Consider the following 23,115-nt stretch of genomic DNA (forward strand, 5'->3'; position numbering starts at 1 on the left):
AATATATTATAATTATATAGATTTATTTCCTGCACTATAAGATAGCGTTTGAATCTAATTAAAGTTGTTTAGCGGAAGAGATACAAAAAACTGTCTTTCTTTTCCCCAAGCGAAGCTCGAACCCCTGGTATTAAAAGATAAAAGGGCAGAGAGAATAAGATATATGAAAAACTCTCCAAACAATAAATGAGGCAGAAACACGAGGAAGAGAAAAGAGAGAAAGAGAGAATGAGTGCTAAAAATGCTAAAAACGCTTACGATAATGCTAAAAACTAGAGCACATTTTTGAGCCGTTATTTATGTTTCTGTGTACAGTCGACTTTCGATAATTTGAAACTCAAGGGGCCAGAGGAAAAGTTCAAATTACCGAGATGTTCAAATAATCAAGAAGGAATAAGGAAGAATTTCAACTTCTTAATCACATGTGTATATGTAGTATATTAAAACCATGCGGGCGAAAAAACTATTTTGCAAAGTTGTCGTATGATATTTTTTTTTATGAATCGACTTCCATCTACATTGTTCCATTCATTTTCAATAGTGATGAGAGCTGTAAAGAAATTACCACTTCTTTCGCAGGGAAATCATTAGGCAAATAGCTGTGATATTTCAAAAGGCGTCATGTAGCGCTATTTGGCAAAGAGATGGACATATTTATTAACCATTGTAATTACAAAAATGCGACCTATCGATTGGTTAATTCATTTTTGTAAATCATATTTGGGTCTCGAAACAATTAAAAGTTCCTGTTTATTCCAAAATGCTTTGTTTCTCCCTTTTTACTTATTTCTATTTATCCTTCTTTTTCATTCATTTACTTGGGTCTCAAGATAACTAGAGGCAAATATGTGCAAACTTTTTTCAGGGAGGGGGGGGGGGTAAAAGCTAATTTTACTTGATAATTTGGATAAGAAGTGGCCGAAAAATCCTCCTTGCAAAAATGAATATTCGTGAATAACAAGCGAAAAACTCAAACTAAAATCTCAGTTATGACACCCTCCTCCAAATCTATATTGCGTAACATACCGCCTTCTGAATCACCATAGATGAGGGGAATGAAGAGAAACTTACGTTTTGGAGCTAGTCCACTGTCTACTTTTGCGGAAGCCGTAGTTACTGGCTTCTTTGCTGCAGGGGCTACCACAGGTTGCACTGTAAAAACAATCGCTTTTAAACAACCATATAAAATATAAATAATCCTAGCTTACTCAATGACCAAAACTGTATTCACTATTTGACGATTTGGCCTTACGAAACGGTTTGACCCGCTTACCACAACTTTAAACTATCTTAAAACTATCAACAGGTTTAGACTATCATAGCAGATTGATATGCAAAAAAATTATAGATAAAATGAAAATTAACCAAATAAACAAAATAAAACAAGAGAATCTTGTTGAGGGGATTTACCAAAATAATCTTTTCTGGAGGAGGGGGGGGGGGTTGTAAGTTTTTGTTTTTTACCAGTATTTTAAGACCATTTTACGAGTCGGAAAAAACTGTTTAGTTTTTTAGTATAAATATCCGTATTTTTACGACCAATTTACGAAAAAAATTCACGGGAGGGACGGGAGAAAAGGCCCAGTAGCCCCCGGATATGCTTACGTAATTACTGCACAAAAATAAGCCAGTGAAATCACTGAACACTGTTGAACACAATAGCACAGTGCAGTAAACTTTTTTTCGTTATTGTAGTTCTAACACGTACTAGCTATTACACGACAACACAATTCTCTTCGACGTACTAGAATTTATGAGAAACTATTCAAGTACCAAGGACAGTGAAAATTAAATCTTCTTGTTTGAATTGTGTTCAATGGAAATTTCAGGACCATGTATATCCTAAAAAGGGAATAATCAGGAATTGATTTTCTATTGGAAAAAAGGTATCCATATGCAGTTAGGCAGTTTCTTATAGTAGGGGGTGCCAAAATAAAAATAAAGTAATTTTGGGAGAAAATCGCAAAATAATGAACTAAAAATACGTGATATCAAAAACCTTAAGAAGGTGTAGCTCTTCTTTGAACGTAGCTTTTTTTTTTAATGGGAATCAACATATTGTTAATGTTTGAATTTTAATGGGCAAAAAGCACTGTCAAATTTTCGCTAAGTAGTCCAGCTTATCACGCTTCAACGTGGCAACACTAAGGGAAAACAAGAACATAATTTAGAAATGATCATGGAAATCAAAGCTGGCTAAAATTTGCGAGTATTAAAACACGTTTTTTTTTCGAGATGGGGGTGGTGGTGGCTAATATGTATTTTGCGTAAGATTATATATGACCTTTGTTCATCAACATGGAATTCACGATCCACAGAACCGAGACGAGTCACAGAAGGAATAAGAATAGGCGTTGCGTGCATGGGGGAGGGGGGCGTCAACAGCACACCAAAGAAAAGCTTAGCCCTCTTCCGAGAAACTAAGGGTTCTGCTCTGACATAGCTGAAAATAGGCTTGTTGGCACCCAGGTTGCACTCCTTCAGAGAATTCGAAACTGAATGGCAATGAGGAGACGCATGTACTAATAATAGGCAGCGCACTAGCGCTGCCTAAGTAAAGAACGATGTGGGCACAATGTGTTGTTTTTTAGTGCGCTTTTTAATAGTCGAAAGTGATTGGAGGGCAACTAGCCCCCCCCACGCCCATCATTCCCCCAAACACATCCAAGCAAAATTTGGAGATAGCCATTTTGTTCAGCGTAGTTGATTTTCACATAGAAAATATGTTTTTGAGGAGGACACTCCCACACAACCCTCAGGGCAAGGGTTTTAATTTATGCCCTGGGGGCATATATGGTTTTTACAAAAGGCGGTGTCGTCGAACTTCAAAACAGTCTCATTCAATTGGAAATTCAAAGGGCTAGTGCCCTTTTTAATAGTCAAAAGCGATTGGAGGGCACCTCGCCCCCCCCCACGCCCATCAGGTCCCCAAACACATCCCAAAAAAATTGTGAGATAGCCATTTTGTTCCTCGTTGTTGATTTCCAGATAGAAAATATGTTTTTGAGGAGGACCCTCCCCCACAAACCTCAGGGCAAGGGTTTTAACTTATGCCCTGGGGGCATATAAGGTTTTTTATAGAAGGCGTTGTCGTAGAAACTTCAAAAAATGCTCATTCGATTGGAAATTCATAGGGATAGTGCCCTTTTTAATAGTCGAAAGTGATTGGAGGGCAACTAGCCCCCCACACCCATCATTCCCCCAAACACATCCAATCAAAATTTTGAGATAGCCATTTCGTTCAGCGTAGTTAATTTCCGGATAGAAAATATGTTTCTAAGGAGGACACTCCCCCACAGCCCTCAGGGCAAGGGTTTTAAGTTATGCCCTGGGGGTATATAAGGCTTTTATAGAAGGCGTTGTCGTAAAAACTTCAGAAAAAGCTCATTCGATTGTAAATTCAAAGGGCTAGTGCCCTTTTTAATAGTCGAAAGTGTTTGAAGGGCAACTAGCCCCCCCCACGCCCATCATTCCCCCACACATCCAATAAAAATGTTGAGATAGCCATTTTGTTCAGCGTAGTTGATTTCCAGATAGAAAGCATATTTTTGAGGAGGACCCTCCCCCACAACCCTCAGGGCAAGGATTATAAGTTATGCCCTGGGGACATATAAGGTTTTTATTGAAATCTTTATAGTAGAAACTTCAAAACAGGCTCATTTGATTGGATATTCAAAGGGCTAGTCCCCTTTTTAATAGTCGAAAGTGATTTGAGGGCAACTAACCCCCCTCTCACGCCCACCTTTTACCCAAACACATCCAATCAAAATTTTTAGATAGCCGTTTTATTCAACGTAGTTGAAAGTTTTGAAAATTAGGTCTTTAATGATGATAACCCCTCCCCCCACAGCCCTCAGGGCAAGGGTTGTAAGTTATGCTCTGGGGGCATATAAAGTTTTTATTGAAAGCGTTGTCGTAGAAACTTCAAAAGGGCTCATTCAATTAGAAATCGAAAGGGCTAGTGACTTTTTTAATAGTTGAAAGTGATTGGATAGCCACTAACGCCCCTCTCACGCCCAACATTTCCCCAAACACATCGAATTAAAATTCTGAGATATCCATTTTGTTCAACGTAGTTGAAAGTTCTGGAAATAAGGTCGTTTAGGATGATACCCCCCTCAGAGCTATCAATGCAAGGGTTGTCGGTTATGCCTGGGGCATATAAAGTTTTTATTGAAAGCGTTGTCGTAGATACTTCAAAAGTGCTCATTCAATTGGAGATTGACAGGGCTAGTTCCTTTTTTAACAGTTAAAAGTGATTGGATAATGATTAGCGCCCCTCTCACGCCCACCATTTTCCCAAACACGTCCAATCAAAATTTGGAGATATCCCTTTTGTTCAAAGTAGTTGAACGTTCTGAAAATCAAGTCTTTTTGGCTGATAATCACCTCAGAGCCCTCAGTCCAAGTGTTGTAAGTTATGTCCTTGGGGCATAGAAGGTTTATCTTGACAGTTGTTGTATAAATCATAGGCAGCGTGACACGCTGCCTAAGTAAAGAACGGGGATACTCGAGAACGAGACAAGAAATGGAAACTAAGTAAAGAGGAGAACACTCCCCCACAGTCCTCAAGACAAGGGTTTAAAGTTATGCCCTGGGGGCATATAAGAACGATGTTGGCACAATGTATCATTTATTAATTTTGCCCTTTAGAGCAAGGCACTTCGTATCGAAGAAGTTGCTGCAGAAACATCGAAAAGAGCTTATCCAATTCGAAATTGGAGTGGCTTTTGCCCTTTTTAATAGTCGAAAGTGACTGAAAGGTAACTAACAACTCTTCTACGCTCACCATTTCCCGAAACACATCCAATAAAAACTTTGAGATAGCCATTTTTTTCAGCGTATGTGATTTCCAGATAGAAATTATGTTTTTAAGGACAGTCCCCCTTAGGGCAAGGGTTGTAAGTTATGCCCTGGGGGCATATAAGGTTTTTATAGAAGGCTTTGTCGTAGAAACTTTAAAAAAGGCTCATTCGATTGGAAATTCAAGGGCTAGTGCCCTTTTCAAAAGTCGAAAGTGAATAGAATAACCCGCCTCTTACGCCCACCTTTTCCCCAAACACGTCTAATCAAAACTTTGAGATAGTCATTTTATTCAATGTAGTTTTAAGTTCTGGAAATTAAGTCTTTTAGGATGTCACCCCCTCCCCCCAAGCTCTCAAGGCAAGGGCTGTGAGTAGTACTATGAGGCCTTATAAGGTTTTCATAGAATGAGTAGTCGCAAAAACTTAAAATGTGACTTAATCAATTGGTAATTGAAATGGGTAATGCCTTTTCAATTGTCGAGAATGATTGAAGACACCTAACACCCCTTCCATGCCCACCATTTCCCCAAACACATCCAATAAAGATTTTTAGCCATTTTGTTCCACGTAGTTCAAAATTCAGGAAATTATACCTTTGAGCATGACACTCCCCCCGGAGTCTTCAGGGAAAGGATTATACGTTACGTCTTGGGGGCCTATAAGGATTTTATTAAGAGATTTGTCGTAGAAACTTGAAAAAGGATTCCTTCGAGTGAAAATTGTAAGGACTCGGGCCTTTTTAAATAGTCGAAAGTGATTGAAGGGCAACTAACCCCCCTCTCACGCCCATATTTTCTCAAACACATCCAATCAATATTTTAGATAGCCATTTTATTCAACGTAGTGTAAAGTTTTGGAAATTGGATCTTTAAGGAAGACAACCCCCCCACAGCCCTCAGGGCGAGGGTTGTAAGTTATGCCCTGGGGGCATATAAAGTTTTTATTGAAAGCGTAGAAACTTCAAAAGGGCTCATTCAATTGGAAATTGAAAGGGCTAGTGCTTATTTTAATAGTTGAAAGTGATAGGAGACCGACTAACGCCCCTCTCACGCCCACCATTTCCCCAAACACATCCAATCAAAATTTTGAGATATCCATTTTGTTCAACGTAGTTGAAAGCTCTTGAAATTACGTCTTTTAGGATGATTAGCCCCACAGAGCCCTCAGTGCAAGGGTTGGAAGTTAGGCCTTGGGGGCACATAAAGTTTGTATAGAAAGTTGTTACAGAAATTTCAAAAAGGCTCATTCGATTGGAAATCGGAATTGCCCTTTTTGATATTCGAAAGCGAGTGGAGAGTAATTAGTACCCCTCTCACGCCCACCATTTCCCTAAACACCTTAGTCAAAGTATACAAATAGTCATTTTGCTCGGCGTATTTGAAAGTTCTGAAAATTATGTATTTAAGGATGACAAATCGCCCAGAGCCCCAAGGGCAAAGGTTGTAAGTTCTGCCCTGGGGGCATATAAGGTTTTTATAGATAGAGTTGTCGTAAAACTTCAAAAGGGACTCCTTCAATTCGAAATTGAGAGGGCTAGTGCCCTTTGTAATAGTCGAAAGTGATTGGAGTGTAACTAACCCCCCTCTCACGTCCGCCATTCCTCCAAACACATCCAATCAAAATTTTCATATAGCCATTTTGTTCAACGTAGTAGAAATTTCTGGAAGTTAGGTCTTTGAGAAAGACACCCCCCCAGCACTCAGGGCAAGGGTTGTAAGTTATGACCTGGGGGCATATAAGATTTTTATTGAAAGTTTTGTCGTAGAAACTTCAAAATAGCTCATTTGATTGGAAATTGAAAGGGCTAGGGACATATTTAGTAGTTGAAAGTGACTGGAGAGCGACTACCACCCTTCTCACGCCCACCATTTTCCCAAACACATCCAATCAAAATTTTGAGATAGTCATGTTGTTTAACGTAGTCGAAAGTTCTGGAAATTCGGTGTTAGAGGATGACAACCACCCTAACAGACCTTAGGGTAAGTGTTGTAATTTATGCCCTGGGGGCATATAAGGTATTTATAGAAAGCGTTGTCGTTTCCAAAAGGGCTCATTCAATTGGAAATTGAAAGGGCTAATGCCTTTTTTAATAGTTGAAAGTGATAGGAGACCGACTAACGCCCCTCTCACGCCCACCATTTCCCCAAACACATCCAATCAAAATTTTGAGATATCCATTTTGTTCAACGTAGTTGAAAGCTCTTGAAATTACGTCTTTTAGGATGATAACCCCCTCAGAGCCCTCAGTGCAAGGGTTGTAAGTTATGCCCTGGGGGCATATAAAGTTTATATAGAAAGTTGTTACAGATATTTCAAAAAGGCTCATTTGATTGGAAATTGAAATTGCCCTTTTTGATATTCAAAACTGAGTGGAGAGTAATTAACCCCCCTCTTACGCCCACCATTTCCCTAAAAACATTCAGTCAAAGTTTAGAGATAGCCATTTTGTTCAACGTATTTGAAAGTTCTGAAAATTATGTATTTAAGGATGACAAATCCCCCAGAGCCCCAAGGGCAAAGGTTGTAAGTTCTGCCCTGGGGGCATATAAGGTTTTTATAGATAGAGTTGTCGTAAAACTTCAAAAGGGACTCATTCAATTCGAAATTGAGGGGGCTAGTGCCCTTTTTAATAGTCAAAAGTGATTGGAGGGTAACTAACCCCCCTCTCACGTCCACCATTTCTCAAAACACATTCAATCAAAGTTTTAAGAGTGTCATGTTGTTCAACATAGGATAACGTTCTGAAAATTAGATATTAGAGAATGACACCCCCCCCAGCACGCAGGACAAGGCTAGTAAGTTTTAATCTGGGGGCATACACGATTTTTATTGAAATCGGGGTCATAGACACTTCAAAAGGCCTCATCTATTACGAAATTGAAAAATCTAGAGTTCTATTGCGTAGTTGAAAATAACTGGAGAGCAACTATCACCCTTCTCACGCCCACCATTTTCCCAAACACATCCAATCAAAATTTTGAGATAGTCATGTTGTTTAACGTAGTCGAAAGTTCTGGAAATTCGGTGTTAGAGGATGACAACCACCCTAGGGTAAGGGTTGTTATTTTTGCCATGGGGGCCGATAAGGTATTTATAGTCAGCTTTGTCATTTTCAAAAGGTATCATTCGATTAGAAATCGAAAGGCCTATTGCCCTTTTTAATAGTCGAAAGTATTGGAATGCTTAAAATTCTTATGTTTAAGATTGATTTGGGTATAATGTATTATTTTTCGTTGTTGCTGTTGTTTAGACCAGGGCACTTTGTATCAAAAGAGTTGTCGTGGAAACTTCGAAAAGGGTTCATTTGGTTGAAAATGGACAGGGCTGATGCCGATTTTAACGATTGAAAGTGATTTGAGAGGAACTAATCCCCCTTCCACTCCCACCCTCACATTTCTGCTCTTAAAATTTATCCAAATCAAAATAGCGTAAGTGTATCCAAGCTATCAAAGAAAGTAAACCGATTTTTTTGCGAATGGTATCAAGTTTTCAATTTCAGGTCAACTAGAGGAGGTATGAATTAAAAATTAAAAAGTACTAATTGTGTCCAGATTTTTAAAAGGGTGTATGTTGTTAAAAATTGCTGAAAATTTTTCTCTAGCATACAAATAGCAGGCCAAACTATAAATTCTTAAAAAGACGAAAAGATTTAAAGTATTATAACTTTTTCTCTGACAAGACTATGTCAATATAAAACGAACATAAATTAATTAAAAAACTATTTCCACAAAATAAGTTTTTCAAATAAAAGTAAAGAACTCCATTAAACAAAAAATGAGCAAAAAGAAAATAATGTACTAAGCGTTACCTCAAATCAGCATCGATAAATAAATGAAACCCAAAACGAACAGAAATTACAATAAATAACCGAGTTAAACTCACAACGAGCAGAAATTAACATAAGTTGGGCGCAAAACCCCTATGCCTTCCCAAGGCCAGAACAAAATTTGCACTTTACTGAAAAAATATAAATGTTTTTACTTTTATAACTTTAATAAACCAAATAATATTAGCATTTTGATTACTAAATATCAGTGTATGTGTATTAAACTGACAATGCACATTCATTTGTATTTTTTCAGTAAAGAGCAAATTTTGTTCTGGCCTTGGGAAGGCATAGGGGTTTTGCGAGCAGGAACTAAACATTTTTTAAAACTATAATTTTATAATTATACATGATTATCATATAACTTGATCATTTAAGCTTTTTTTTACGAAACCTAAGAATTAAGCGACTTTCACACTGCATACGTAGTTTTTTAAGTGATTAAGTTACGTTATGTCTGTATAACCTTTCAACCTTAAACAAGTTCTTTCACACTGGGTTGACATAAAAATCCATAAAACAATCATCATAATAGTCTAAAATCATCATGAGCACAGTCTTCAAATATTAAAGATATGGAATGGAGACGGAGATTCAAGCTCTGATCAATCATGAAAGACTTTCTAGGAAAAGGTTTTTATTTTTTTTTTTCAAAACTTATTAATTACTCATAAAAACATCGATATTTTTACTACTATCTTGGCTTTCCTGCAGAGGCGATTTTAGGAGATAGAGGGGGTATTTGCCCTGGGCGCAGAAAGTCTAGGGAAAAAAATTCAAATAAAAAACTAACGGTTATAATGATTTTGTAATTTTGAAATTTTATTTTTATTAAAATAAAGTAAAGGGGACAGTTAACAATAAGTATAAGAAAATTCAATTCGAAACATTCATTTTCCCATATCTTCATCACCTTTCCTTGAAAATAACAGTTAGACCGAACTTAATTAATTTTAATATTTTTTGTGATATTTTGTATTCAAATTTTGTTAAAATTTGGCCTGATAATCTTTGGGACGCAGGGAGGGAGGCGGGTAATCAAGATCTTGTTTCGGGCACCAGAGGCCAGAAGCGGCACTGCTTTCCCGTAACGAAACATATTTACACGTAACGTAAAATTATGAGTAGGCTACAGGTCGAGGCTACTTGGCCCTCACACGTTACTGACAAAATTTCCCTCCTAAGATTACATAACGTAACGTCTTGGTGTGAAACAATCTATGGCGTAGTGTGAAAGTAACTTATGAAAAATGACAAATTTAACTACTCAGCCCGCCATTATTCTTTCAGGTCCCTTAGCAGGAATTAATATGCATGGTGGCAACAAAAGTGGTCTCAAATTGGCTAAGCAGGGTTGTCATACTGGTGAAGAATATGAACTTGATTCTGATTGGTGGATTACTTATAATTGACCATTGGTAGACCGTTATACATTCTTATCTTCAGTAGCTTACGATATGAAATGGCAATGCGAAATAGCTTTTAGAACGGAGCGCTGATGAATCCAATGGCTGCACTCCGTTTTCCTCGATTATTTTAGCGAGCTCAAATAATGAAAAAAGGGACTAACAACAATAAAATCATAGACTTATCTTAATATGTCTAAAGGCCCATTCACAATGAGGTTTTACTAAAATCAAGATTTAGCTAGCGCTAATTTGAACCAATCAGATTTTGTCATGTAATTTTACAATTGGCTGAAGAAATCTAGGACTTTCTGGTTGGATTGAATTAGCGCTAGATGATCTCGGTATTAGTAAAATTTCACTGTGAATGGGCCTAAAGCAAAATCGCCAACCAATCAATCAAGTCTAAGCTTCCTAATCCGACAAAAAGTCCCAGGAGTAAGAGAAATGATCGAGTTACAAACGAGGCATTTGAAATTAATTGGTGTTTAGTATAATTGAATCGAGTTAGAATGTGGTTCTGAAGATTTGACCGAAAAAGTGAGATAGTTTTAACAAGAGAGGATCTCTTAAAATTTGGCCTCAATTCCATTTCTCCTTATGTTTTGTCAAACCCAAATACTGAAAGAAGGGACAAACGACAATTACACCACAGATACATACTATAAAACACCCCTAAAAGCTTAATCCCCAACCAATAAATCAAGCCTAAGCTTCCTAATCCGATAAAAAGTTCCAGTCCTTAGGGTACACGAACAAAGAATATGAGATAAGCATAGAAATGCGTACATATAGCATATAGAAACGAATGAGGAATCTGACATTATTTGTGTTTTAGTATAATAAAAGACGAATGACGTGTTGGCCTCTAGTGCAATTTAATCATTACAATATGACTCCTTACCCTCCCCCCACTCAACTTGGAAAAAAGGAAGACAATAAAAACCGCAGTTTTAAGACCTAGACCCATTTGTTTTTACCCCTCCCCTTGGCCTATTTAAAACCATATTTTGATGGAATATTTGATGAAGTTATTAATACCAAATGATACATTTAAAGTAAGTTATTTACTACCATCAAACATATTCATTGGAAAACGCCCACCCCATTAGCAAAATTTCTTGGCAATGTTCTTATATCAAACATAATTTTATCACTATTTCTCAATTGAGCAGCATCAGCTATTTAATATAGCCTTTCCACAGGGGCGTCAATGAGGGAGAAGGGCTAAAAATTTTGCTTCCCCCTAGACCTTGAAAAATGAAATTTTTTGGTATTTTCGTTGAAAAATACCCTTTTTTATATTTGCATTGGGAAAAAGATCAAATTGTCCCTTCTCTGGATTTCAAAAATAAATATTGCCCCCCCCCCACGTTTCTGTGAATTAACGTCAGTGCCGTTCCACTATTCTATTTCTTAAATGAAAAAGCTTTTTTTTTGAAAATGGTTGTTACTGTAACTCTTGGAAAATTAAGAATGTCAGATACACCATTCCGTTTCAAAGACGACGGCATGTATTTATTTGATAAAACAGTAACTTCAAATCAAGTTTTAACGGCTTTCTCTATGGGAGTTTTGCATAATTATATTTACTGGCACCAAACAAATGCAAATACCTTATCTTTATTCAAGCAACAATTGTATATGTGAACATATATTTTCTCTAAAAACATCTCTAAAGTTTTTTTCTTAAAATTGACATAATAACATTTTCTAGTGTGAAAAAACGACCTAAATAGGCCACAACTTTGGGAAAATTCATTTCCCCTTCCAGAGGCCTTAATATATTTTCTTAAATCATCTGCTAACTGAAATTAGAGACCCAACTACTTTGAAAAAAGTTAAATGAAAGTTAACGGCTGGACAAGGGTGAGTGAATACCGATCTCAGCATTACCTATTCTTAAACGTACCGACTTGGGTTAATTTTGCATTGTATTTAATCTCATATTTGCACCAAATTTATATGCAGCGATTGTTTAATGAATTAGCCGCCTTGGAAGTCAATTGAACCTTAAAGGTTGCCAGAACAGGTCAAATGAACATTGAGTGATCAAAGCAAGATATTCAACTAAAAATACTATTGTTTTGGACTGGGATGTTAGTAAAGTAAGTCTGTTTTTCTTTTCTTACGTGCATGTTTTTTCTTGCGTGAAATTGAGTATGCGTGTGGGGGGGGGGGATAATATGTCAACAGAAGGAATTTTCCGCTTGGGATATTTTTTTTGAGAATTTTCATTGAAAATGTCCTGTGCCATTTTTTTTTGAAAAACTGAAAGAAAAAGAGCAAAAATACCACCCCCTTTACATTTTCGTGAATTAGCACCAATATTCCACTATTGACGCTATAAGAAAAATCCGGTTAAATGAGTGCACACCCTTTAGATTCTAAGAAAAATGAATATAATATATAAAACTTTAAATTAGTAAAGCGGATAATTTCAAAATCATATGTCTTATAAAATAGGATAAATCGGGAATTCAATTTTGACAAAAAAAAGAAGAAAATCCGCAATTTTTGACAATAGCGGGCACCGAACTTAAAAAGAAAAACCTGGGTAGAAAATCGACAAAAAATAAGCTAAAACGAATGGTAGCAAACACCATAAGAAGGTGTTGCTTTTCGTTAAAAAAAAAACAAAAACAAAAAAACAGATTGTTAAAATCTGAATATTTACGGATGGAAAGCGTTTTCGAATGCAACTGATTGATTTTTCTTATTGATTTTCACTGTTCAACGTGGCAACACTGACGAAAATGTGATACTACCCTAAAATCTTCATATAGTCTTGAAACAAGGAAAAGAAAAATGTGAGAAACTCGTGGTTGTCAGGTACGAATACATCTAGGAAGGGTAAATGGGGGGAGGGCGAGTATTTTTACTTTGACGTTTTTGGTGCTTCCAATTATTGCGCAGCTACAAATAAAACAGCCCAAAGACATCACAATATTGATAGAATAGCCGAGGGCAGGCCAAGTCAGGACTAATGAGCGTAAAAAACAAAAAAACACCCCCATTCAGAAAAATATTTTGAATAACAAGTGCCCAGAAACTTAAGAGATTTCAGGATCTGGGCGGGGCGAGGCCCCTTCCTTGGGTACGTCCCCAAAACCAGCCTATATATTTTATTACTTACCTGGACTATAAAATGAACACGCATTTAAAGACTTTATTTTAAACTTTTTTATCATTCTGTCAATTATTTAATAATTTAAATATTTTCAGCATAGAATGATTTTCAAACATGTACACTCAATTTCATAAAAAAAAAAACATGAACGGTAAATACTTGAGTCGAAACACTCCTTACTTAAAAAAAAACTAATTAATTTAAGGAGATGTACTACATCTGTGCTTATTATAAACAATTTTACGTTTGGTAAGGCTATTATATTTAAGTTCGGGTATATTTGAGTCTGTTCCTTGTAAACTCATCCCGGAGATAAATAGGTCAACTTTTCGTAAATTGGTAACAACCGATCCTTTTAATCTATATATACGAAAGCGAATGTTTGTGTATACAGTCATGTGCCTGTTGGCCTAACCTTCACTCAATTACTACGCAGTTCATCCGATCGCAGATAAACTTTAAGAGATTGTTGAGCAATCTCTTCCAAACGTTTTGGGTATAAAGTACCCCCCCCCCCTCCAAGACCCACTTAATGGCAAATGAAATATGAATAATTTTGAATATGAAAATATGAATCATTTTAGCACTGATGGAATTAGAGAACCCTCAATACAAATAATTGACAGACATTTCCAGTAAAATTATTCATATTTTCCGGATTTTCAAGTAATGAGTTAATTCCGTAATCTAAGACACTTCCGGAACTATAAATTACTTTTTCAGTTAACTGTCTGAAGAACATTACTTTCCAAATTCAAAAATACTACCGTTATTATACATGTGTGGAGAATTTTACATGGGGAGGGAATTGTCGAAGGGGGGGGATCCCATGAGGGTAGGAGGATTTTCGATATTCAAATGAATTTGATTTGCATATGTTTTTCAGCTTTTTGCATATGAGACCAAAATAAACTAATCAGGTTATTTATATAATTTTAGGATAAAAGACAACTGTATTTAGCCTGGGGTTAATTCTAATGTAAAAAGCTTGATGTTTGAAAAAACGCTGATGTTTGTATCTATCAATACAGCGCATTATCGTATTTTTTATTTATGGAATCGATTTTCAAATGACGGGGAATTTTAGTGGACAATTTTAATCAGGGAGGGGGAGGGTTTTTCTGAGGAGTTTTCCACAAGGGGGAAATTTCCACAGATGATTTTTCCTTCAATTTCCTTTCATTTAAGATCGCAGCAACGCCCAATTGGTAGGTAAATAGGTTACATATGAACTATGGTCCCTTTAAAATTCGCAGTTTTTTCCTTTGTCACTTAAATCATATAGTAATTCATTATAGGTGTTATGTCATTGGTATAGGTGTTATGTCTTTGTTGATTGTTTGTTGTCAAGCAAAAGCCATATACCATTTATTTTTATTTGTTTTTTAATTATTCTGTTTCTCTTTGAAATATTTGTCAGTAACTTTTTTAGCTTATTCAAAATGACAGCAGAACTTTTTCATTTTTCTGTGACAACATTTACCTCTTCGTTTGTTTTTTTAAATCTTTTTTTTTCTTCTAGTCTTTTTTTGCATAATCTGTCTTTTTTTCACGTCTTTAAATGCCTTCTTTTTAATCACTGGTCCATTCAAATTAGAATTTAGAATGACGTAAAAGCTATTTATGAATAAAATCGTTAAACTCGATCTAGTCCCTGAGCCAACATACAGATGCCAAAGTTTTCTACAGGGAAAAGGCCCATTATTATGGCCATTATTTTCCGGCTTTCCCGGGGATGGACAGTCTTCAATAATTTAATTCAATATTCCGGGGAATGTTCAATTTTTACAGGGTAATTCCTTCCCAGGAACAATCGAAAAAAAAAAAACACCCACAGAATCTTGGTTCAAAAATTAATCGTCAAATCGGGGTCAAAATTCAATAGCAATAACATAATTGTAAAATCTCATGACCTAATTGTAGTATTTGAATATGGGATTATTGATTCCATAATCCGATTGAAAAATATGTAAAGAGTGCCACTCCTTCGGTGCCTCCAGAAAAATCGAAAACATTTATGATTTCCAGATAAAATGTTTTCCATGTTCCGCAGGGATTGTGTAACTGAGCCAAGTTGGACGTGTATGTGTGATTCGCCTATGGCACTTTGCTCCGGCTTGATTTTTAGCGAATAACCAGTGGAGGGCGACTGCTCGCCATTTTCATTTTTAGTGTCTGGGTTAATTTTTTTTTCTTTTCACCTGCATTTCCGGCAACTAATCTTGCCGGGGGGGGGAGGTATATGATAATATATGCGTTTTTCATTATTTATATTCATTGTTGATTATTGAATAAGGCTATCTATCTATCTATCTGTCCATCATCATTCTGAATTAGTCCCCGATTTTAACAAATAATCCAACCAAGGGATTTTTTTAAATCTTCTTTCAACATGCATTAAAGAAATCTATTAGGAAAACAGTGGAAATTGGGTCCCTCCCTTAGGATCAAATTTAATTTGGCTGTATTTTTTTTTTGGAAACAACATTGAAATGATATCTTGTGACCTCGCCCAACCTAAAATTGATGAGACTGAGGTTTTTCTTAGGCTTAAGAAAAAAAATGAGTATAAATACCAAAATTATTAAATTGGAGTATTTTTATAACACTTAGAATTGGTATTATAGCTTTGTTGCAGAAAATCTGTCCACATCGATATTTATATATTCTATATACAAAAATATATTCCGATTCCAATCCACCTCTTACCCCAAGGACCGAACTTGCATTCACCCAAGATCAGAAAGAACAAACATATGAAAGCTCTATAATTCTGTAAATATTTTGGTTTAAGCCTTGCTCTTCAGGTTGCCCACCTTTTGGTCAGTGCTGTCTCGTTGAAACAAGAAAACAAAACAACCAAACTAACTGTTTAAATCTGACAACATTTTCGTACATAAAAATTCAGATATTACCGATCTTTTGATTCCCAACGAAAACCATACCTATAAAGGAAAGCTACGCCCAAATTCAATCGGAATAGAAATTGCGTTCGAGCATGCCAAGATACTTCATTGGAGAAGCCTGATTATTCATTTTTAGTGTTTAATAAGACGTAAAGAACGCCAGGGAATATGAGAAGTGCCATTTGAAACAGTCTAGATTAGCTGTCGGGTAGGTTGCATATACTAATCCCAGAAATTGCACGATAAGCAAGGATAAGTGACGTCTATGTAAACATATAACTTAATCATTAAAAAAAACATATACAAAAATATTTGTGGAGAACAAAAAGGGACTGTAATTGTGAAAATTGGCACACCTTGAAGAACATGCAAATAAGCTATGTTTACATTAAACTACACATGATCATTGCTGTATTTCGCATAATTATCTATATGCATTTCAGCTAGCATGTGGGTGGAAAAGTATTTGTTGTTATCTCTTACAGATTACATCCAGGGAAGTTGGAGTTATCTGGATAAGGGATGGTTGAACGCACTTGTAAAACTCCATCAGCTGAAAATATTTTCTAATTTAAAACAAACCATCAGTCTAAGAAGACATACTTGATCATTGTTGTTCTAAAGAACCATTTCTCTTGTCATAGCATCCATTATAAACTTCATTTTCATTAGAAAATAACGCAAATTTGACCCGCTCCCCCGACGGTCTGAAGAAGTTGTTCCAGTTATTTCTAAAAATGCCCTTACTTCCGATAACTGATCTTTGTATCTACGATCTGCTGATGTTCTTTGATCAGCTCTTATCAGTAAGAACTGATCGTAGATATTATGCATCTAAGCTTTATCTTAACTGAATAAAATAGACGAATACACTGTTTTGGCAAATCTTTAACCAACTCAAATAATAATTTCGGATATGGTAAAAAAAATTTCTTAAATATCTCGAAATATGATAATCAAGATAAGTTTGAGCTTTGAAATCAGACGACGGGGAGGGGGGGCTATCATGATGTTATTTTTCCAGAGTAAGACACCAATAGTAAATAAAATCCACTTCAAAAGCACCAAGGGCAGTGAACACGAAATATGATTGTTTGAATTGGTTAAGTGGAAACACACAGACCCAAGAATTGGGAAAAAATGAGAATTTAGTTTTTAATGCAAAAGATCTCCATATTCAGTTATGCGGTGTTCAGTAGTAACGGGCACCCAATTAAAAAAAGTAACGTGAGCGAAAAATCAGCAGAAAATAAGCTAAACAAAATATGCTGGATATACAAAAATATATCCAGGAATTTTGTTCGGGGGGTGGGGGAGGGGGTTTAAAATTTTTTAACGCATCTAAAATGTGTTTATATACATTTTGTTACGTTTTTACAAATCAGACAAAAATTTCGGAGGGAAAAGGAGGAGGGGAGGGGGGGGGGTAAACCCCCTTCTCCCTCCTGGATACACCCTTGCGCATATGACACCAAAATCCTTAAGAAGGTGCAGCTTTCCTTTGAAACTGTAGCGTTTTTTTTTGGGAATTAACAGAGTTGTTGTTTTTTTTTGGAATTAACAGATCGTTAATGTTTAAATTCTCATAGACGAAAAACATTGACAAACTGATTATAATTCCTAGTCTATTTTAACAGTTCATCATGACAAGAGTAACGAAAATGTGACACCTCTCTAGAAAGCTTCAGATTTTAAACAAGCAAAAGGAAAATGTTAGAAAATCAATTTCACTATTTATGAACAAACTTAAGATAGGGTCAATGGGGACTTAAAAAGTTTAAAAAGGCCTTAAACTTAAAAAAATCTAGAATCTTTCGGGATAATCTTAGTTGTACCCCCCCCCCCACTGTTGTAGGTATGACAGGATATTTTTCACTGCAGTATTTTACTTAACATTTAAACGTGCTAGAAACTTTACATTGCGGTTGGAAATCACACACTACGGGAAGCAAAAGCTCTTCTAGCCTAAAAATGTACTTTTTCAAACCCCCCCCCACTCCCTCCCCAAGGCAAAATATAGGACGATAACTGGATCTATGACCATATTAGAATAAACAAAATAATAAGCCCACATTTCCTGCTCATTATCTTTGTTCTCAGAAACCTTACTTTCCTCTTTATATATATATATATATATATATATATATATATATATATATATATATATATATATATATATATATATATATATATATAAACGATTAAAGTAACTTAGGCATTTAATTATAACTCATTATTTATAAAACTATAATTTGTATAATATTATACCTTATAATTTATATTAAAACTAATATATAAATTTACATCGAATATAATTTAACTATTTTTATTAACATAATAAATTACTTTTAGAAAGTATTATATATATTTTAATTATTTTTATATTTAAATAAATATGAATATACAAGCAATTAATTTATATTAAACATAATTTATTACAATTTATATAATATGTAATTGTAAATTATTATAAATAGTAAGACAACATTTTATATTCCTTATATCTCAGAAGCATTATTTCTCTCTTAGTAGAAAAAAGATTGTACTGTTGACACAGCTACACTCAGCCTGACTTCCCCCTATTAGATACAAAGCAGAAATTTATAGCTTCCCCTGTGTTCAAAAGCAGTTTCAATCTATTTCCAAGGTGCAACATTAACCTAATATCCTTTGGACTCCACCCAAACTGAACTTAATGAAATCGAGGTGTTTCCCAGCCTTAAAAAAAAACAATTAGTAGATGAGGCTTTAGTCGAAGCTTTGTAACCAAGTGACTGACAAATTTTTACCTTTGTTAGAAATAGAAGCAGAGGACCAATAACTTCCCGGGAAAAGCATAATACATTTAATTATTCATAATAATAGTTTATTTATTATTAACGGTATTTATATCCATGGTCGTATCCAGGGGTGGGTGGGTACAGGGTTACCCCCCCCCCCCAATTGTGTCACGAAAACTAAGAAGAGCCTCTAGCTAAGCAAGACGGTTTCATTAGTTTATTCTTTCAGTTTATCAAGTCCTCTTTAAATATTTTTAAAGTCTTATGCTTGATAGAGCATTACTTTTTTGTTAGTGTTGCCATATTGAACATTTAATGACTCTTTTTTTAATTAAGCAAATTTTTCATCCGTAAAATCAAAATGCATACAAAAGTTTTGTTGATACAATTTTAAAAGTTTTTTGTACCCCCTCCGAACAAAATCCTGGATACGTCCCTGTTTATACTAATAACTCTATTTCTCCGTTATATTTCTTTTCAGGGTTTTAGCTTCTAATTTGAATGAGTTGATATTTATTTACCCCACCATGAACTTTATGCTTCGTAGAAAATATTACGTTTTTTTAAATAAACAATAGATTATATCCCAACAATAGAAACATGTGTCACTTATTCTTTTATATTTGAATATTTTTTCTTTTTATTCGTTTTTTTTTTTTTTTACTTGTCCCATCTTTTTCACATCTTAACTAAATTGTTTACTTATATATCTGCATTTTTTTTCTTTTTATTTTTTTCGTTCACAGCTTTTTTTTTTATTTGCTACTTGATTCTCTTCCTTTCTTTTTTTAATCACAAATAAAGATTTTAATCTTGCAAGAAGTCGCCCTTAATTTGCCATACCATGAACCGTATTCTTCTTAGGAAATAAAACTTATTTTAAAACAAACAACAGAAAGCTCTTCTTTTATACTTTTTTTTATTCTTAATTCCTTTTTTGCTAGTGACGCCTAGCTCATATCTTAGTTAAATCGTTTACTCATATAGCTGTGTTTTATTTTTCCTTTTCCGGTTTTACATTTTTTTTCGTTCAGTTTTTTTTTGCTGTTTCATTCTATTGCCTTCATAAGGCCAATTTTAGTTTAAAAACTGATCTGGTAACTTTTTTCCGATAAAAAGACGAGGCGTCTCTCTTTTTTGTTTCTTTCTCTACTAAAATTTGCATTTTTGACTGGTTTAGTAGCGGCGGATACTTAAGTTTTACAGAAGTTAGTTAAACTAGAGTAAAAAGAAAACATGCAAACAATAAACCTGATTTTGAAGAGCATTATGCTTTTCTCCAATAAAAATATCAACTAAAAATGTACTTTTGAGCAAAAAAAGGAGTGAAAATAATCATTTATTTGTTCATTCTTTTACACAAGAATTAAAAAGTTAAGATGAGGAATTTACTCAATTTAACAATAAGTATTTGAAGTTCACGGGAGAAAAAAGGAAGTATAATAGCTAAGAGATAAGAAAGATGACAAAAGTCTTACATAAAGATCTATATCAAAACACATAACGTTCAGCTTTCAATAATAGAGCTGGATTTTCACCTATATTAGGCCCCTTGCTAGGAGGTTAACATGGCACAATCCCTTCAGTCCATGGGAAAAGGACCCCAAATCATGGAAATATTTTTCATTTTTAGCAGAGACTTCATATCAATTTAGCTGTAAAATTGGACATTCCACACCTTGTCAAAATCATAGTCATGAAGGATCCTCAACCTAAACAACGTGACGGCAAAAAGTCGGGATCGATGAAAGCCAGTTTTCTATGAGAACTAAGAAGAGCTTCTAGCTAAGAGAGACGGTTGTATTAGTTTATTCTAACTACCATAATAACCTAAATAACTGAACGGCCAGAAGTTGGCCTCAAAGAAAGCCAGTTGCATTAGTTTATTCTAACTACCATAATAACCTAAATAACTGAACGGCCAGAAGTTGGCCTCAAAGAAAGACCGTTTTCTATGAAAACTAAGAAGAGCCTTTAGCTAAGAGAGACGGTTGTATTAATGTATTTTTACAACCATAAGTCCATTTTACGTATTGTGAATTTGTTGATTTGTTTGATTGTGAAATTTGATTCACCAGACAACGGTTTTTTCCGGCATCTATGTCGGCAAGGTTTTCAATTAAAGCATATGCCACCATAGAAAACTCCCAGTGCAACCAAATTGCTCAAATGATATTTTCTTTGAGTAGATTTCTAGCGTTTTCCTTGCAGGTATGCTAGAACATTTTTAGGGACTGCCCTTTCCTGAGCTTTAAAAAGAAACTTCTGCTTCGTATAATCGAAAAACAAAAAATTCACACTTAATAATGATGTAAGATTCATTAACAACTAAAAATGTCTATCTCCGGAACAAAACAGGAAAAGTTAAGAGTGTTTTCCCAAGATTCCTGGGAAGGTAGATGTCGGCTTTTAGTTTTCTGTCGCTCATCAATCAATTCTAAAAATTTCAGCCAATCAAACTAAGAAAGTTCATAATGCTCAATATAGGGTGATCCTTTAAGGTATCCAATTCCCCAAACTTCATACGGACGTATTTTTCATCAAAATTTAAATCACGATATTTTATTGGTTTTTGAAATATGTTTCGTTGTGCATGTTTCCACTTAACCAATCAAACAATCAGATTAAATTTTCGCTGTCCGTCTCTCTCTCTCTCGAATAAAACTTACGTTTCTTCGCTGGTTTAGTAGTGACGGACACCTTAGTCTTCTCTATTGGAGCACTAGCTGGCGCTTTTCTAGCCTGAGTCCTGTTTGGTAGTGCTTTAGATTGGCCAGAAGAAGAAGCAGATTTCTAGAATTAAGAAGGAGAACATTAGGAAAACTAGTACTAAAAGTGAGTATATTCGTGTTCATTCTCACAATTCAACGTCATGAGAAAGACTGATGGTAATGTGGGGAGTTTTTAAATCAGATCGGATTCAGATTCTGATCGAAGTTAAATCAGTTCAAGCCACAGATAAAAGGTACATAATGCAGATGTCTAACTGAGCAATTTTATGCTCGGCTTTCTTCGGTTTCTTCCAGAAACGTTTTCACGAATGTTCCCTGTGAAAGGCAAGTTTATTGAGAGCATTTGATCTTCATAAAAGAAAAACAAAATCCAGAGAATAAAAAAAAAACAGAAATTTTCTTTTGATTACTTATTAGTTTTAAACCTATGGTCGTTTGAATAACCGATCGTTAAATAAATAGGGTAACACTGTCTTCAAACATATATCATCATCATTACAAATAGTTCAAAGGCTGAACGCCTTTTTTTCAAAATATAGGGTAGGCCCATTAGACACGTGTATTACAAACCTTTTGTCTGTGAGTGTGTTCCAGGTAGAAATTACAATTAATTCGTATTCACTTCAAATTTAATGTGAACCTGGAACGGTTTATTAACTAATGCCTTAATACACATTATAATGATTATTAAAACATGAGTAATTTTAACGAGTGATGAGTAAAATTTTATTAATTTTATTTTTATTAATTGATTTTATATACATCTAATTTGTTTTATTTAATATTAAATTGAATTCTATATTCTTATATCTGTTTCCTCTTGGAAATATTAAGGTTTGAGACATCAACGAAAATTTCAATATTTTTCTGACCATTAATATTTAATGAGGAGCCTCTTTCCTTAAATTATCTTACTGAATATCTTGTATTTCTAGCCGCAGTGCATACACCACTGGAGATTCATACATTCACCGGATATGATAAAATATAGTAGTATTTCAGAAAAGGAGCTTGTTGCCAACTTTAATGGGCTTGCCACATTATGTTATATGAGCTTAGCCACCATTAACCTGGCAAAATGTTGGGGGTCATGGTCCCATTCATGTGCAATCATCTACCAAGTTCTGTCTTGAACATTGACGGAGCAGGACTACCAGTGAGAATATAACAATATCCCAAGACTCACTTGCGAAGAACAAAGGATACAAAAAATATCCAAAGGGATGGATAGACAAAGCCACAAGGCTCAGGGATACGAAAAAAAATAACTATTCAAGATTATTTTCAACACTCACCCATCTTTCCTCCTATACAAAAACCTTTCTATACATGCCATTTCCAATTTATTATATTTTACCCTCTTTCTTTATATTAAAATTTTATTATTAAATTAAATTTATACACAATTATTCTATACTATACTAATACTATATTATTTTATACTATACTACTTCTTCTTTTTTGTTTTGTTTTTCTCTTCAGTTTTTAACCAAATAATTACCTTTAACACATTATACTATACTAATTATT

General features: G+C 34.9%; 1 protein-coding gene across 1 annotated transcript in view; it reads right to left on the reverse strand.

Moving 5' to 3' along the window:
* The window catches only part of LOC148954294 (uncharacterized), a 180,416-nt gene that overhangs the window by 4,926 nt on the left and 152,375 nt on the right, over positions 1-23,115 (reverse strand). Inside the window, exons 14-15 of the mRNA XM_089086194.1 lie at positions 21,523-21,646; positions 1,072-1,152 (exon numbers count right to left, since the gene is read on the reverse strand). Of these exons, the coding sequence (XP_088942320.1) occupies positions 1,072-1,152; positions 21,523-21,646 (205 nt within the window). The remainder of the gene's footprint in view (positions 1-1,071; positions 1,153-21,522; positions 21,647-23,115) is intronic.

The sequence above is a fragment of the Artemia sp. Qi Xiang Cuo genome, chromosome 3 (genome assembly GCF_049724085.1).
Source record: "Artemia sp. Qi Xiang Cuo chromosome 3, ASM4972408v1, whole genome shotgun sequence".
NCBI lineage: Eukaryota > Metazoa > Arthropoda > Branchiopoda > Anostraca > Artemiidae > Artemia > Artemia sp. Qi Xiang Cuo.